Source organism: Pleurodeles waltl, chromosome 1_1 (assembly GCF_031143425.1).
Source record: "Pleurodeles waltl isolate 20211129_DDA chromosome 1_1, aPleWal1.hap1.20221129, whole genome shotgun sequence".
NCBI lineage: Eukaryota > Metazoa > Chordata > Amphibia > Caudata > Salamandridae > Pleurodeles > Pleurodeles waltl.
In genome coordinates, this window is record NC_090436.1 from 282,695,865 (window position 1) to 282,711,828 (window position 15,964).

General features: G+C 43.0%; 1 protein-coding gene across 1 annotated transcript in view; it reads left to right on the top strand.

Annotated features, from left to right (window-relative positions):
* Nucleotides 1–15,964, top strand: part of ITGA1 (integrin subunit alpha 1) — a 795,992-nt gene that overhangs the window by 195,660 nt on the left and 584,368 nt on the right. Inside the window, exon 3 of the mRNA XM_069221693.1 lies at nt 7,786–7,898. Coding sequence (XP_069077794.1) covers nt 7,786–7,898 — 113 coding nt within the window. The remainder of the gene's footprint in view (nt 1–7,785; nt 7,899–15,964) is intronic.

Here is a 15,964-nt window from a genome sequence, read left to right on the forward strand (position 1 = left end):
AAGCTATGGCCTCTTAAATTAAGCCTAACTGCTCTTTGCCAAGATACCAGGGGATGGACACAGGGAAATTTAGGGTTTGTGAGTTACTCTGACGAGGACTGTGGTACCAGCTTTGACAGGGTGTATACCTCTGCCAACCAGAAACAGTCTCCCTTTATCCTTAGCATGGTGCATAGTGGTTTTAAAAATGATATTTTTTTGATCAGACTACTTTATATATCCATTAATATGCCTACAATTCTGTCTAAGGCCTTCTTTAACACACTGAAATCAATATTGTTACGAAATGTGTGGGTGTGGCATCAACCATAGATGAGGTTGGACACTCTGACAAGCCCTTATGTGTGTGGAGGGCTAGTGGCCCCCACTTTTTAGTAATATTATTTGGTGACCCATGCTACATATATGTTTCATTAGATACATCTTGAACACTTGCCCTCGATCACACTCACAAAGCAGTAATATGCACAATATGTGCATGACATCGCTTAATGGCAGTCCTGACATGCAAGAATACATTGAGCAATTCATTGATCCCTGCATCGTATAAACTGATTGTACAAAAACAACTATTAAACATGGGATTGATAACACTTGATGGTCTATTTGTTGATGGGATATTTATTTCACTGCAGCATTTTAAACAAAGGGGTGGAATACACCAGTAGATAGGTACTTGTACCTTTGACTTCAGCATACTCTCAGGGAATGCATCCGAGGCTTCCCGAAGATGCCCTCCAACAGGAGTGGCTCTTACAATGATACACCATTGCACATCCCTGCGAGGACTAATAAGTGAGGCGAGGTGTGGCTAATACCGGAAACTGAAGCAAAACTGAAATGGGAAGGAGATTTGAGAATAACTATTGGTGATACAATCTGGCAACATTGCTGTGTGTAAATTCGGACAGAGTCATTTAACAGCAGACACTGTTTAACATACTTTAAAGTTATATACAGGGCTTACTATTCTCCATCTGGTTTGCAGTCCATTTGGCTCACTGTTGACCTAAAGTGTATGAGGTGTAAGCACAAGAGGGAAGATTATTATTGTGAGAGAGCGGTTCAGACTGCCCAGATCTTTTGCTTTTGGATCATCTGTTTTTTTAAAAACTTTTTACTGTGAGGGAGCCTCATAGTTTGGGACTCACCCACAGTAAACTCATGCTAAAATGGACCGCACATGTTAACCACTGATGCCACCTTGTTAAGCAAAGAAATCTGTGACGTAGCATGGGTAGAAGGCCCAGGGGTGGTTACACATGATCATGTGTGCACACACATCTGCACACATGCGAAGTCTGCGCGGGGAGTATTCCTGTTGTGTGCAGCCCAAGGACTGCATCTAGGTAGCCTGGTGCAGAAGAGACCATGCAGAGTGGGTGGTCAACTGGAGTGGGCCTTATGAGATGGGTGTGCACATGTGAGGGATAGTCAGTGTGATAACTGTTTTCATTGTAGTTACTCCCCATTATATGCCAGTGGGAAAGGCTGCCCTAGGGTGCAACTCCAGTTCCCTAGGGTTCACAGACTCCAGAGTTGCACCAATGTACACTATAACCTGTATGAAAAGAACAATGCAGTATGTTACAAGAGAATATTTGTACAGCTTATGGGTCATCCAGGGATGTCATCTTTCTCTGGCTCAGCTCAGGATCAGTGCCCAGGCCTTTGTGACCTTGCTGGGCTGGAACAATAATTTTTCTCTTCAGCTGCAGGAACAAGGCCCTGTATCAATCAGTCAGCTGCCATTTTGTGCCAGGATCCAGGTCTGCCCCAGGCCTCTGAATAAGGAGGGGTTCCTTGGAGGAATTGCTGGGAAAGGTCCTGGCAGGAATGTCAGAGAGGAGGGTTGCTGAGATCCCCAGAGCACATGTGGCAACTGACTCCTGGACAAAGCCATCTTAAGCTATCCCAGAAGACTGTGCAGAAGGGTTGGGACAGGGGCGAAGAAATTATGTGGCACATCAGGATAGGCCCCAAACCCAGTGGAGCACACCCATGGACCAGGTAAGCTGGTCCCCTTACTCCCCTGAGGACCTGTTGGGGGAAAGACGGGGCTTTGGCACAAGTTAAACACATTGCCCAGAGAGAGAGAGGCATCCAAATGAAAAACTGGCACAGGGAGTCAGTTAGGCTGGTTCCCTACCAAGCTGGGGACCTTCGAGGCAAGGAGGCCTGAAGAAAGTTCTTCAGGTGGCAATGGCTCATCACCTGGAGTGAAAGAGCACCAAGATCTCCCAGGTTGGCCCACAGGGGCCTGAGATATCCCACAGGGAAGGTACATGACTTTTGACCCCCAGAGAGGACCGGCACCGAACCACATAGGGCTCCACTGACAATTGCAAAGGTGTCCCCATAGTGGGACAGGGCCCGGGGCAGCCCCCAAGAAGGAAAAAATGTCTGGTGAGCCCTGTCGTGCATCCCCAGTGAAAATGCTTGTCACAAAGGAGTGCCATCACACACCTTCCATGGTGGAGGGGAAGGGCCCAGGACCCCATCTGTGGGCTCCAACAAAGAAAATGAGGTTGCACTCCCCATGAAGATCCCTCAGCACTATGGCTGAAGTGAAAGCCAGGGAGCGCTGTCATGCTCCCAATGGAGAACGTTTCTGGGGGACCAGGACTCCATCCCTGGGCCCCGTCGTCAGAACTGGTGGAGGGGGGAGTGCCGTCAAACTCCACTGCATGGCTGGATAGACTACCGCCAGCACTGCATCTGCCCACAGGAGCAGACAGACACAAAAGGAGCAGGAGGGAGAGCATTGGCAAGCCTTCCCCTAGTGGTTTTCACCCAGGCTACCTCAAGAACGTCTGCCTGCCGGAGCTGGCAGATCCCAAATGTTGCAACTGGCTCCCCGGCAGCACCACCAGGTGCTGGCTGTGCAAGGAGCTACTGGGGTGTGCTCCCTCTGCCGCTCCCCAACATCACCTACCTCACGTGGGGTGTCCAGGGGGACCGGGCACCCCAAAGATCAAGAGGTCACCACAGCATGAGGCTGCCAAAGAAAAGCCAAACAGAGTGGTTCTCCCTGGCGCAGCGAGAGAGCCCTTATTGAGTATGCACAGCACTCCCAAAGGAGCGCACCATAATGCATTGTGGGACCACCCCGCAATGTAAGGAAAAACCCAGGAAATGGCTCATTTTTGGTACAGTAGTGACCCCAGGAGAGCGAGGTCACCAGCAAATTGTTTCCAAAGTACGGGGGAGCTGCTGAAGGATCACAGCCTCCCCCCAAGAAGATTTAGGATGTCCCAACCCTTAGTTTCAAGGGACTTGGAAAGGGTAACCCTTCAAGGGTCCCCATATCTTTTTAAGCTCAGTCCCAGTTGGAACTTTTGGTGGAACTGCACCCTGTAGAGGTGAAAATCATGGCTGCAGTCCTTGAGGACTGAATGTCAACAACAATGGATTGTTATAATGGTGAACATCCTCCTGAGGCAAAAGGCTGTAATTACATATGTTCTTACAGACATTAAGGGGGTCATTCCGCCGCCCGCCAGAAGACCGCACCGCGGTCAAATGACCGCGGCGGTCATTCTGACTTTCCCGCTGGGCGGGCGGGCGACCGCCAAAAGGCAGCCCGCCAGCCTAGCGGGAAAGCCCCAGCAACGATGAAGCCGGCGGAGTTGCTGGTGTGTGACGGGTGCAGTGGCACCCGTCACGATTTTCAGTGTCTGCTTTGCAAACACTGAAAATCTGAATGGGGCCCTGTTAGGGGGCCCCTGCAGTGCCCATGCCAGTGGCATGGGCACAGCAGGGGCCCCCAGGGGCCCCACGACACCCGTTCCCACCAGCCTGGCGGGAAGGGGGTCGGAATCACCGCTGCTTGCCGTGGAGGATTCCCTGGGGCAGGGGAAAACCAGCAGGAAACCGCTGGTTCCCCTTTTCTGACCGCGGCTTTACCGCCGCGGTCAGAATTGCCCTGGAAGCACCGCCACCCTGTTGGCGGTGCTTCCTCCGTCCCCGGCCCTGGCGGTCCATGACCGCCAGGGTCGGAATGAGGCCCTAAGTTCTTTAGGTGCTATGGTTAAAATGTAGCACATAGTACTGAATGTGATTAAAAATGTATGGTTGTGGCATTGTAGCCAATGATGTGACATGTGTATGGTCATTTCAAAAGACACCCTGTAGCTTTGAAAGATGCTACTAACCAACTGAGAGCAATCAATTGATGTCCTTTAGAGACCTTTTCAAATGTGCATCATTTTTATGTTGAGTGGTTCAATGTGCAGTATGATGACCCTTTGCCAACACCCTACAGGGGTGTGGTTAGAATGTGTAAAACATGCTGAGAGTAATCATAACAGTGCAAATCATTCCAACATGCCTATACATGTTTCTTGTTAATGCTTTATTTGGGTAATGAGACTGACAGCCTCTAGTGATCAAAGTAGATGTGCTTTAATGCCAGTGTTCGGTGCTCTCTCTCCAAGATACAGTCATATATTGCATTGAAATGCAAGTGAAAGTTCTGCCATGTGGGCTGTTGGTATATATCCCCCTCTGGGAGAGACAGAATAATTATGCAGTGTCACCCATAAGTAATTCCATCAGCTTGGGTATATTTGTAAATTGTAGCACAGTATTGAGTAGTGTGTGCGTAATAAATGTACGGTTCCTTTATCAAAAGACAAAACACACGCTGGACAATCATTATTAAGTGTTATTCTTGCGTGATTGTGTCAACCAACGCACAGATGACCCCAAATGGCATTGCTTGGTTAATTTAAGACTCTATCTAAGTCCGCTTGTACACTTGTAGCGATTGCTTGTGCATTTGCAAACAGAAGAGTGGTCATGCGATAGGGAAGGGACCCTGCCCCAAAAGGAGAAAGGTTCAGTTACAGATCTAAGTCATTGTAATGAAACACTTGATATTTATGTTAAGCTCTTATCATTTAAATCTTGACCTAGAGAGATGTGGGCCCACTGCACCATCTAGGGGGATGTAACGCCTCACTGCAAGAATATCTTATACAGCTTAATGACCACCCTTGGTGTGATGAGAATCCTACTGTAGATACACTAAGATGGCTTAGAGCTAAACATGGTAATGTGCTAAAGAAAACAAATGAACGCTATTCGGTAGAGTACTGCAAACTGCAACAATTGTATGGTGTTGTTGTGTTGTTTTATGAACGTATGTGTAAAGTGCTTTGGACACAGTCATAAGATATTTCAGAATAATTGATGATGCTGATCTTGTTTCTCAAATATTTTGAATAATCATCATCGATCTAAATGTAAACATGGGCTTTGAAACTGTTATTTTGCAACGAAAACTATGAAAAAAGTCAAGCATAAACTTAGATTTATGCCCAAAGCAGGCTTCCCATAGACTGTAGACTGAGCCTTAATGGTGCTATGTCTTGAAATCCTGATTGAAGCAAAATCTTCCTTTTCTGCCCAAACAGGCTTCCAATGAGCCATTAGATGTTGCCGTTTTTTCACTGGGAAAACATTTTTTCCATGTGAAGAAACCTAAAAAAATAATTTAATGTGCCCATACCTGAGTCAATTCTACCTAGTTATATTTTATATGCGTATTTGTGAACTCTCCTACTGGAAAACTATTACATCTTTAAAAAGTAATAAATGTATTCAAAATTGAATAACAACCGTATGGGGAGTGGCAACTGAGAATATCCAGACTTTATGGAATTGCACAATATGGTCCTGGTATGGTGCAATCTCAGGTGAAATTGTTTGCTTTGATGAATACTGGTAAGATTCAGTTTATTAACAAGATGCACAAAGTGTGCTTCATTCTAATTTAACACTATTTTCCAAGACGATGTGCCTAGAGTTTTCTTTCTGCACATTGTGGAGGCAACAGATAATAGGCATCCAAATTAACACCTACTTTGGTTACAAACTCTCTTTTGTGTCGGAAACGGGAGTTGCACTTCCTCGAGAATGCTTTATGTTTTGAAATGCCCTGTATCAGAAATATGCAGTTTAGGTCATTACTTGTAGGAATCTTTTGGTAGAGAAAAAAAAGGCTAAGCATGCAGAACAATGAAGATTTTCTATGACAGGAAAGACTGTTTTTTTATTTTTTTTAAATAGCTATGTTATAAAGTTATTAGCCTTAATACGTTCTTTAATCTGCCAATTGATGACTTCTGTTGACCTGAAGCTACTTGAAATGATGGCTAGAGATTGGAATCTTAAAAAGTTAATTGAAAGAACATCACAACAATGATGTCATTGGAAGCAACACGAATAGAGGTTGTATAAAGTATTTTAGAAACTGCGAGTAGAATAAGTAAAACAACTTTGAATATATTTCATCGTAAAATGTTATATAGGGGCTGATTCCGAGATTGTCATATTGAAAGCATTATTTATTTCACCCGATTTCATTTCATATTTCAATGTTCAGGCTATCTCACTTGAAATAAATAGCACTGATCCTGAGCTTGTGGTGAATTACATTGATATTGTGGTATCTTCTTCGCAAAAGTTATCATCTCACATTAAATAGGGGTTCCCCTTTTAAAATTTGCCAGGTTTGACCTGCCGAAACGAAACGAAATTTAACAACAGTTCAGGTATTTAATGCACCTGGTCATTTCCTCGTGTGGTAAACTTGGAATTTTGACCCCTGCATAACAGGAGTTTGCACAAGGACTGAAAAACTTAGAAAAACTCTGAGTCAAGGCCTAAGACCCATATTTATACTTTTTGGTGCAAAACTGCACAAACGCAGTTTTGCGTCAAAAAGTATAGCGCCTGCTTGCGTCATTCCAGAGAGCCAGCCAGGCGCCAGATTTATGGAATGCCGTAAGCCGGCGCAAAGGATGGGATAGCATAAAAAAAAAGTTCGCCGGGTGCGGTTGGCGGTCTGGGAGAAAGGGGTTTTGTACCCAAAAATTACGTTAGACTACTTAAAGGCAACAAAATGCCTCTAACCATCCTAGCGTCATTTTCTGTCGCCAAACCATTCATACCACATGACTTCTGTCTTAGAAAAGACAGGATTCATGCCCACCACCCCAATGGCCAGCACAGGGGACCAGTGCCCCCTGGGCATGGCCATTGCACCCTTTGCCATGCAGGGGGCCCCAAGTTGGGCCCCCCACGGCACTTTAATTTAAAAAATAAAATTCATACCTGTGCTTACCTAGGATCGGGTCCCCCATCCTCCGGTGTCCCTCTGGTGTGAGTGGGGGTGTTCCTGGGGCTTGAGGAGGACACCTGTGGACCCATTCCATGGTGTTCAACCATGGAAATGGGTCCACAGGTCCCTAACGCCTGGTCTGACCCAGGCATTAAATAATGGTGCAAAGGAAGCTTTACACCATTATTTAGCCCCTCCTCCCACCTGTGCATCATTTTAGCATGGGGGATAAATATGGGGCTATGGGGTTAGCACAACTTTTTAGTTGAGAACACCTACCTTGCATCTCATTGACGCAAGGTAGGTTCACACATCTAAAAAATGGTGCAGACTCCAATATTTTGACCTTAGATGTATCTAGATTCAAAATATAAATATGGAGTTAGTTTTGCACCCAACTTGCGTAAAATAAAAATTATGCAAATTCGGCGCAAATGGAGTATAAATATGCCCCTAAGTATTTAATAATAACTCTGCCAACGTGTGTTCAGAGGCTTCTCCACAAATCAGCTTTTATAGTGAATATCCACCGATTATATTTGTGCTGACCTCTGAAATTGTATTTTTTGAAGCTTTGAACATGCGGTGTAATAAATATTAAGTGATACTTGCATTGTGTGTTACATGATTTAGAGCATATGTTATTTTTGTTTCTTCAGGGTACTTATTGGCTCTCCATTGGTTGGGCAACCCGAAAAACGAACAGGGGATGTCTACAAATGCCCAGTAGGCAAAGGCAGTCAACCAGTCTGCACAAAAATAAACCTACCAGGTGCGTATACATACAATTTGCATAGAAAATTCACAGCATGGAGCATATTAGACTAAATAAAATCCACGTAGTTGTTCTTCTGGATCTCAATAAAAAGTCGAACAAAATACACGTGAGCCTATTTACAAATGATTGAGATAAAACCAGCTCTTAGTATATCAACGCACTGCATATTCGGTTATTGCTCTAAAATCATCTGCTGTGGAAATGAACATATTTCAAAACTGGGGACCTGTGCTATATGCAGATTATGGAAATTAAATACTGCTGTGCAAAGTTTAGAGTACATAAAACATATTAAATTCTTCCGTAAAGGCATCTAAGGGTCTTGCTAATGTAAGATTTCTTTACAATTTCAAAACCAAACGCTTAATGGCATCGGCCATACATAAATAACCGTTTTATCTAATCAGTATTGCCTATCAAAAAAGAAGTTATGAAAATATAGAACGAAATAACGTATTGCTTCCCTCCTCCGTGTTACTTGTTGTCCTCTGACGAAAACACTAAGCTGGGTAGCCCACAGCAATTTTGAGAACCATTTTATATGAATCGCATCGCTGATGCTTCATTAACAGTCGTTTACAGTTACCTTCTGCTTTCAGTACTCACAGAGTGGACTTTGGGTCAGCACCCTTGAACCACTAACACGGTTGGATCAGCACTTTCAGTTCTTGCACTGATACTTTATTAACCATATCTTGATTCCGCCCAGAGGGACATACAACTCTCAGATCATTCTACTGGTTGTTTTATGTATAATTGCACCGTTTAGAAAGTAATGCTGTCGCAATACATAAGGGGCTATATAGCATCTGAAAAATGCATTGGGGTGTACAAAGCTGTGTAATTCTTTTCACATGATTTCATGAATATCCATGAATTTTTGTGAAATTATGTTTTGGAGCAAAATGTGGTTTGCTGATTTTCTTCGTAAGTCCTTATCTCCCGAAAAAAGTCACATGAGATACCGGCAAGAAAAGAGTTGATTGAGCAGAAAATCTCTGTGTGTAAGTCTCCTGTTGGTATCTCATGAGACTTGTCACATGTGATGCAAGTTCCCTTAAACAAATCTACACGAAATGGGATATTGCAAAAGGTAAATATTTTTCTCAGTTTCATGTAAATGATAAATCTGGACTTGAATTAAATTCCCTGGCATAATTCAAATTTCACCCAGGGAGCGGGAGGTGGAGATATTGGGCCCTTCTTGAACAATATGTCTGTGTCTCCGATTGATGCGGCTGGTGCTACAGGTTCCTCAAATTCCGTGAGTAGCGGAGAGCAGTAAGTCACGCTGCTTATGCTGATTTGTAACACTGGGAGTTTGTCCCACACTGTGAAATCTGCACGAGCGGCACAATGCACAGCGAAAGAGGACGCTGCTTCTTTTTGACACTCAAATAGATGTTCTACTCGAACAGCAGCTTCCTCAACACGAGCGGCAGGTTTCTCAAAGCAAGCAGTTGCGACCGACAGCGACCGCTCGCATTGAGAAATCTCATCAGGAGGTGGTCTACAATTTAATTTTTCTGGCTTGTGCTCGCCAACCTCCAGGTGGTGAGCACATGCGAGAGGAAAAACTCCACTTTTTGCCACTCCACAGTGTTGTTGGAAGCTCGGTGCAAAGTGCGGAGTGGGCAAAGCTCTGAAAACTCGGGCGGCGGAGCGGAATTCATCATCCACTGCTGCTTTTGATAGAAATCCACCTTATTGCGCCATACTCTCTACTTACAGCGTTAATTTTAAACAATTTGACGCTATCTCATTCCAGCTCTTACTTCAGACTATTCTCTTTCTCAATATGATAGATAAATCTTCCCTCCCCATCCTATCTAAATCCTTGGACCTCTCTTTATGGAATTACCCAAAAACTACAATCACGATCTCTATCAAAGTGGGCTTGGGCTGCTAATGGCATCAAATTAGTATCCGACTTGTTGAAGGAAGGTATCCCTCTATTCTTTGCCTCACTCCAAGTGAAATACTCCTTCTCCAGCATGGATTTCTACAGCGTTATAAAAATGAAAGTGAAATTCTCCAATTAGATACGCTGACCTCTTCAAGTCTTCTCCCTTTCATTCAACAATTGAGTAGAGGTGGTCATGTGGCATCGAAAATATACCAGGCTATCCATAAGGGATCAGTGACGTTTTCCTCACCCATTCAAAAATGGTGGTCGAAATTTCTTCAAACGTCAGCTCTCTCCCCAATTCCAGACTCCAGCTGGCCACTAATCTCTAACAATCTTTTTAGTAATAACATTATTCCTTCTTATCTCACACATTTCTACATGGCACATTTCCTATGCTGGACACCATCTAGAATGTTTAAGTTAAATCTGAATGAATCTGATCCATGCAGGTCCTCTAATGATGCTACCAGTACTCCTGTTCATATCTTCTTGACTTGCAATCACCTCTCTACTTACTGGACCAAGGTTCATGATCAACTCAATAATAATTTTGGGGTTTGCTTCCCTCTGAATGTCTCCCTTGTCTTTTTGGGCCTATATGGACGAGACTCCTCCCTGAATTTACCTGATAAAGATATGGCATTAAGGGACCTACTGTTGATGGTGGCAATTAAAATGATCTTATTAGATTGAAAAACACTAACCAATGTCTCCTTCCACACAAGGTGGATTTGAGTCACTTACCATACAATACACATGGAAGTTTGACACTCTCTTCCGGGTGTGCTGTCCCTTCACAGTTGAATTGGTACACCCTTGATAACTTTATGTCCGGAACATAGGGGACTCTCTCTAACTCTTTATCTCCATTTATTCTCACAATCTTATCCAATCCCACCATAGAAGGTATGTTCCCATGGTGCTTACTCCCTTGCCTTACACCCCCCCACATATAATTTTTCTCTTTCCTTTTTTTTCTCTGCTTTCCTATTGTTATATTGCTCTTATTATGATGACCTAATGACCTGTTGTTTAGGTTTTTATCCAATATACTTCCTTTTCTGTATCCCTGCATTATTATATGCTGCAATTAAACCCTTGCAATATTCCCCACTATGATGCATAATTGCAATTATATGTATAGATTATTATGGTAGTGTTTATGGTAGTGTTTTTATGTATATGGCTCGAGCCTCAAGATAGATATTCTGGCACCTTATGGTCAATTCCTCAAGTTTATCTTGGATCCATTTTTATTGACACCATTTTCTGTATTTGCTATCCTTACACTTGGTTGGCCCTTTGATATATGTATGGCATACATCATTTCATTGCTTTCTGTAGCTTCTAAAAGGTACAATAAAATGTTTGTAACAAAAAAAAAGTTTCATGACGGTAAAACTCAGTAAAATCAAATAACATTTTGTTCAACACAGTCCCTACTATTTAATCAACCACTCCGTACACCCTTTTCTAAAAAAACACCTCTAATCCCTACTTTTTTTTACAAATTTAGCATAATATTGATGTGCCTTTCAAACCTCCAACATCCTACAAACAAGACAAATATTTACAAGTAGAACAACTAATGGAAAGCAATGTCATAGTGAACTGCTACCTATTACATATCTGTCCTAGGCTTACCAAGGAGCTTGTCCTTGTGGCATTCTGGGATCATACACTTGTCGTAGTTTGGACTCTTGCTCTGGGCAAGACTGCTGGTTAAAGGATGACAGTACTTTTGCTTGTAGGCGACTACGCCTTTCCTACAACAAGTCGCAACTGTTGTCCCAACCTTACCGGCTCACTAGCAGCACCTCACCAGAAACACAATAGTAAAAGGTGATTTGTGGCAGCCTTTACGCATGGACTCGAGAATAAGACATCTCAGGGAGTGTTGTGGTTAAACGGAGATTACCCCTTTCTCACAGATATATCATGTCTCATACAAACACAGGCAATGACAAAGATGCAGTAAAGTTTCAATAGTTTTTATTCAACATAACTGCAATTTGCGATAAGTTGCATGGACTGCAATGATTAGGATAATGAATAATGCAAGGAACAGAATTGTGAAGACGAGAGTCATTATTACAAATACCCCCACCATCTTGCAATGCATAGAAGAGACATACGAGATGTAATGTGCCCTAATACCCTACTGTGAAAGGCCTAACCTCCTACCTAAAGGAGAGCTGGGTTTGTTAAACCTAATCTGCCAATGCCATGTCCATGAGAGGAGCCCCCAACCCTTGTTACCTTGGAATGAGTTCTCTATCTGAGACTCCGCAGGGACACGAAGACTGGGTCAGCGTCAAGACGACGTGCAGCATTGATATCAGCGATGGTGGCGATGCCCCTGGTCAGAATCCCTCTGATTATCTGTCTAAAGTGCAATATATTTATACAGATCTACAAGGACCCCTGACGTCGGTGTGTTCCCAAACAATAGATAACAGGCATGCTTGGGACGGCAATTAATATAAACAATCCCTCAAAAGTATAGAGAGGGAAAATCCCTAAGTGTGAACACCTACTGTTTGTTTGTCTTTGTTGCTTGATCTTGACGCCTTAGCGCGGTGACACTGATAATGTAATTCATAACAAGTGGCCTAACTATAAACAAGGCAGCCATCTTAGAAGAGGTAAATAATTAAATGAGCTACGACAGAGCAAGCTAAGTAGGTTAAAAGTCACTAGGTGACGGGGGCACGAGTCTGCAAGCCAGAGGCTAAGCTAACTCCTGTTATCCCATTAAAAACTAGGATTCACTACACACTCAGCTAGACTGATACTGTCAGATAGGAGGAGATGTAGCCTAATGGCAACAGCTACTGATCTTGGAACTGGGGAACCAGGTTTGAGTGCTGGGGTCAGCTCAACGTCCTGTGATTCTGAACAAATCACTTAATTTCCCTGTGCCTCAAAAAATGAATATGACCTCATGTAATGTAACTCGGTGCTCATGTAAGGTGCTTCAAAGTCCTCAAGGTGTACATTCCCTGAGACAAACAAAGTTTAAAGTGACATTATAGTTAGGAATTGCAATTCTATCTTACTATGCTTTATGAAAAACTTAGAAATTCACTGAACAAAACTTTAACGGCATGTTATAGTTAGGTGAAAGGTAATCTCAAGTAACTATAACTCATGCCCTAAAGTCACATCCTTCATGCACAGTTTTGTCATCAATTATGTCATTTTATATATTACAGTTATGTTATCAATGATGTCATAGAAGTAGTCATGCGTGATGTAAAATGTGAAATCAGAAGCAGTGCATCGCAAGGCTGCAGTAATATCTCTATATAGTTTATCTATAGCTTGTGCTATATTACCCAGTGGCAGTCACTGAGTGGGCACGAGGGCACCCACTGCAGGAACATAGCCAGCCCCGTCAATGCCGATGCAGGGTGCTGGCTGGGGAGCCGGCAGAGGATTTTATATAAAAAAGTGTTGGTGCTCTGGATGGGCACCAGAACACCCACAGCACAACTTTAATGTTGGCTCTCGCAATCACCCACAATGAGTGGTTACTGGGGAGGCAGCAGAGGTCGTTGGAGCTGTGGAGCTCCCGTTTTAAAAAAAGGTGTAGGGTGTCCCTGGTGGAGCAGAACAATACTGAAAATGAGTGGATAGGGAGATGTGTAGGTGTGTATTGGCAAAGAAATATGGGGGGCCTGCTGCCCATAAATATTTCAAAAGAAACAAATAAAGAGGTTCTGGAAAATGGATGATGATTATTTAAGATTGTGGTGGGTTTGTGATGGTGAAAGGGTATGGGGGAGATATGAGGTTGTTATTTTATATTGTGTTGTTGTATTATGAGCACATGTACAGTGCCTTATACCGGAGGTATGGCACCAAAGTGTTTTTTTAATGTAGGTTTCGTTAAATTCTGGAATTCTCCTTCATCTGCTATTATGATTGCTTGTACGTGTTTTTTGGAAATTATTATTAGAGATAGTTTCTAGTTTAGTTCATGTTGACAAATGTTAAAGTAAAATGAGTTTGATCCAGCTAAAGATCTTTCTAGTGTTATGTGCACGGATGGGTGGGAATTGTCTGTTGTGTGTTTAGTAACCTGCTCAGATTGCATACTTGACATTTCTGTACATATAAATAAATGTGTTCTATGCGTGATCGTAACTGTATCTGAATGGCTCAAAAATATATGGCAGTATGTTACAGGGGCAGTGCTGTTGAACCGGTCATGTTGGTCAACTATATCGCTTTGTTGCTGGGTGGTGCGCTTGGTGGTGTCAAGGGATCTGTCTAGCATGTAATAATCTATATTCTTTTCATCAATGCCTCAAAGTTCCGGACGTTTTGCAATTTTTTGGGAATTTTCATGAGCTTAACATTAGAGCGACTGGAGGGTCTGTAAAACGGAGAGAATAACAGCATGTGACTCCTTAACGTAGTTATCTTTGTTTACCGTTTAAGTGATTAACTGCACTTCAGGGCCATATTTGTCTGACAAGCACCGAGCTTTCATCTTTCCTAACGTGATGTTGGTCTAGCTGATAGAGGAGCACACTATAACATCAATATGAAAGCAATCTGATATTCGTGAAAATAGTCATACTTCGGAATACAATTGCTTATTTTCTTGATAAAGTATCACTCGCCTCAGTGAGTGTTGCTTGCCCTAACACTTGCATCTAGCACCCATGCCTGGTCCAGGTGGTGTAAATATATATGCAATTGTGCATTTGTGATGTGTACGAAATCCCCTTTAGGTGTCAGACTGGGTTATGTGACTGGAGTAAAACATTTTTTTCTGGTGTCCTGTACGAGGCACAAAGCCATTTCTAAGTATCATACACTTTTTGGTGAAGTGGGAAGCCTGAAATTAAAACCTATTTCGCTCATTTATAGTTTGGTGGTGTGGGAGCACCGCCAGAAATTATTTGGGCTCCCGACCTTTGGAAAACATGCAGGTCCCACGCCCCAAATGGAGATAAAGAAATGCAGGGTTTTATTCGAGGAAACCTCAGCTAGCTCTGCCTTCTGAAATCTGTGGCCTGGTGGCCCATCCTCCACACGGCTACCAGTTGACAGTGACTGTATCCCCATCCTATACTGGTAGGCATACTGCAGCGTTTTCCTTCCCCTGACAGCAGCCGTGCAGACAAGGCATGGCAAATGTGAAAATCTCCCTGGCGGTCATGGTGAAAGCTCCCTGCACTTCAGGGACTTTTTTGTTTAATTCTATTTTTCTTTTTTTGCCTTTCCACATCAACTTCCTATTTTGAAAATTGGTTACTGCAAAAAAATCTGAATCTACAGGACGCCACTGAGAAGTCATCAGTTTTAAGGATGTATTCATTGCACCAGCCAATACAAATTCAACTCATAGATATGTTATGTTGTGTTATGTTATGTTATGTTGATTTGTGTTGTGCTGTGTTATGTTGTGTCTGTGAGATTTATAAAGTGCTATGATGCCGAAGCTTCCTTTCATAAATGACCTGAAGCCGATTCCTAACAGGAAAGAAATGGTGGAATGTTTATTAAAGAGCCAAGTTTTCAGCTTCTTCCTAATAATGGTACATGAGGACCGAGAGTGAAGATGAAGTATTCCCGAGCTATGTAGTGATAATAGAAAAAGTATTTATCTACAGAGATTTTGTGAAAGGGGAATATGTAGAAGTCATTGGCAAGAGGATCTCAGAGTAACATGGGCCATATCAGCAAAATCTGGTTGCCAGGAACTGATGTGAAGACAAATTGATTGCTTTATTACTGATTGATAAACATTGGATAATCTATTCAGACTGGACAACAATGCAATCAGTGACGTGACTCTCGATATTGCTATACATGGTAGGGTCCAACTACAGGTGGGAGTCAAGGGACTCCGTCAATCTGGCAAGCAGGCAGGCCACGTCATGGGATGTAAATGAGGCCCTTTGTCTATTAATTTAAGCAACTTGACTTGGTCACTGGTTTTATGTGTTGTAAACAACGTGGCCGTTTCCCACGTAAGCGGCTTGCCTAAACAATGCATGGCTTTTTCTGTGCCTTGACCACGCATGTATTGAACTTCGCATATGCGTGGTTAAGGCACAGAAAAAGCCATGCTTTGTTTGGGAGAGGACGTGAAGGACTTGGTGAGGTAAGTGGGGCTGGGGCTGAGGCTGGGGTG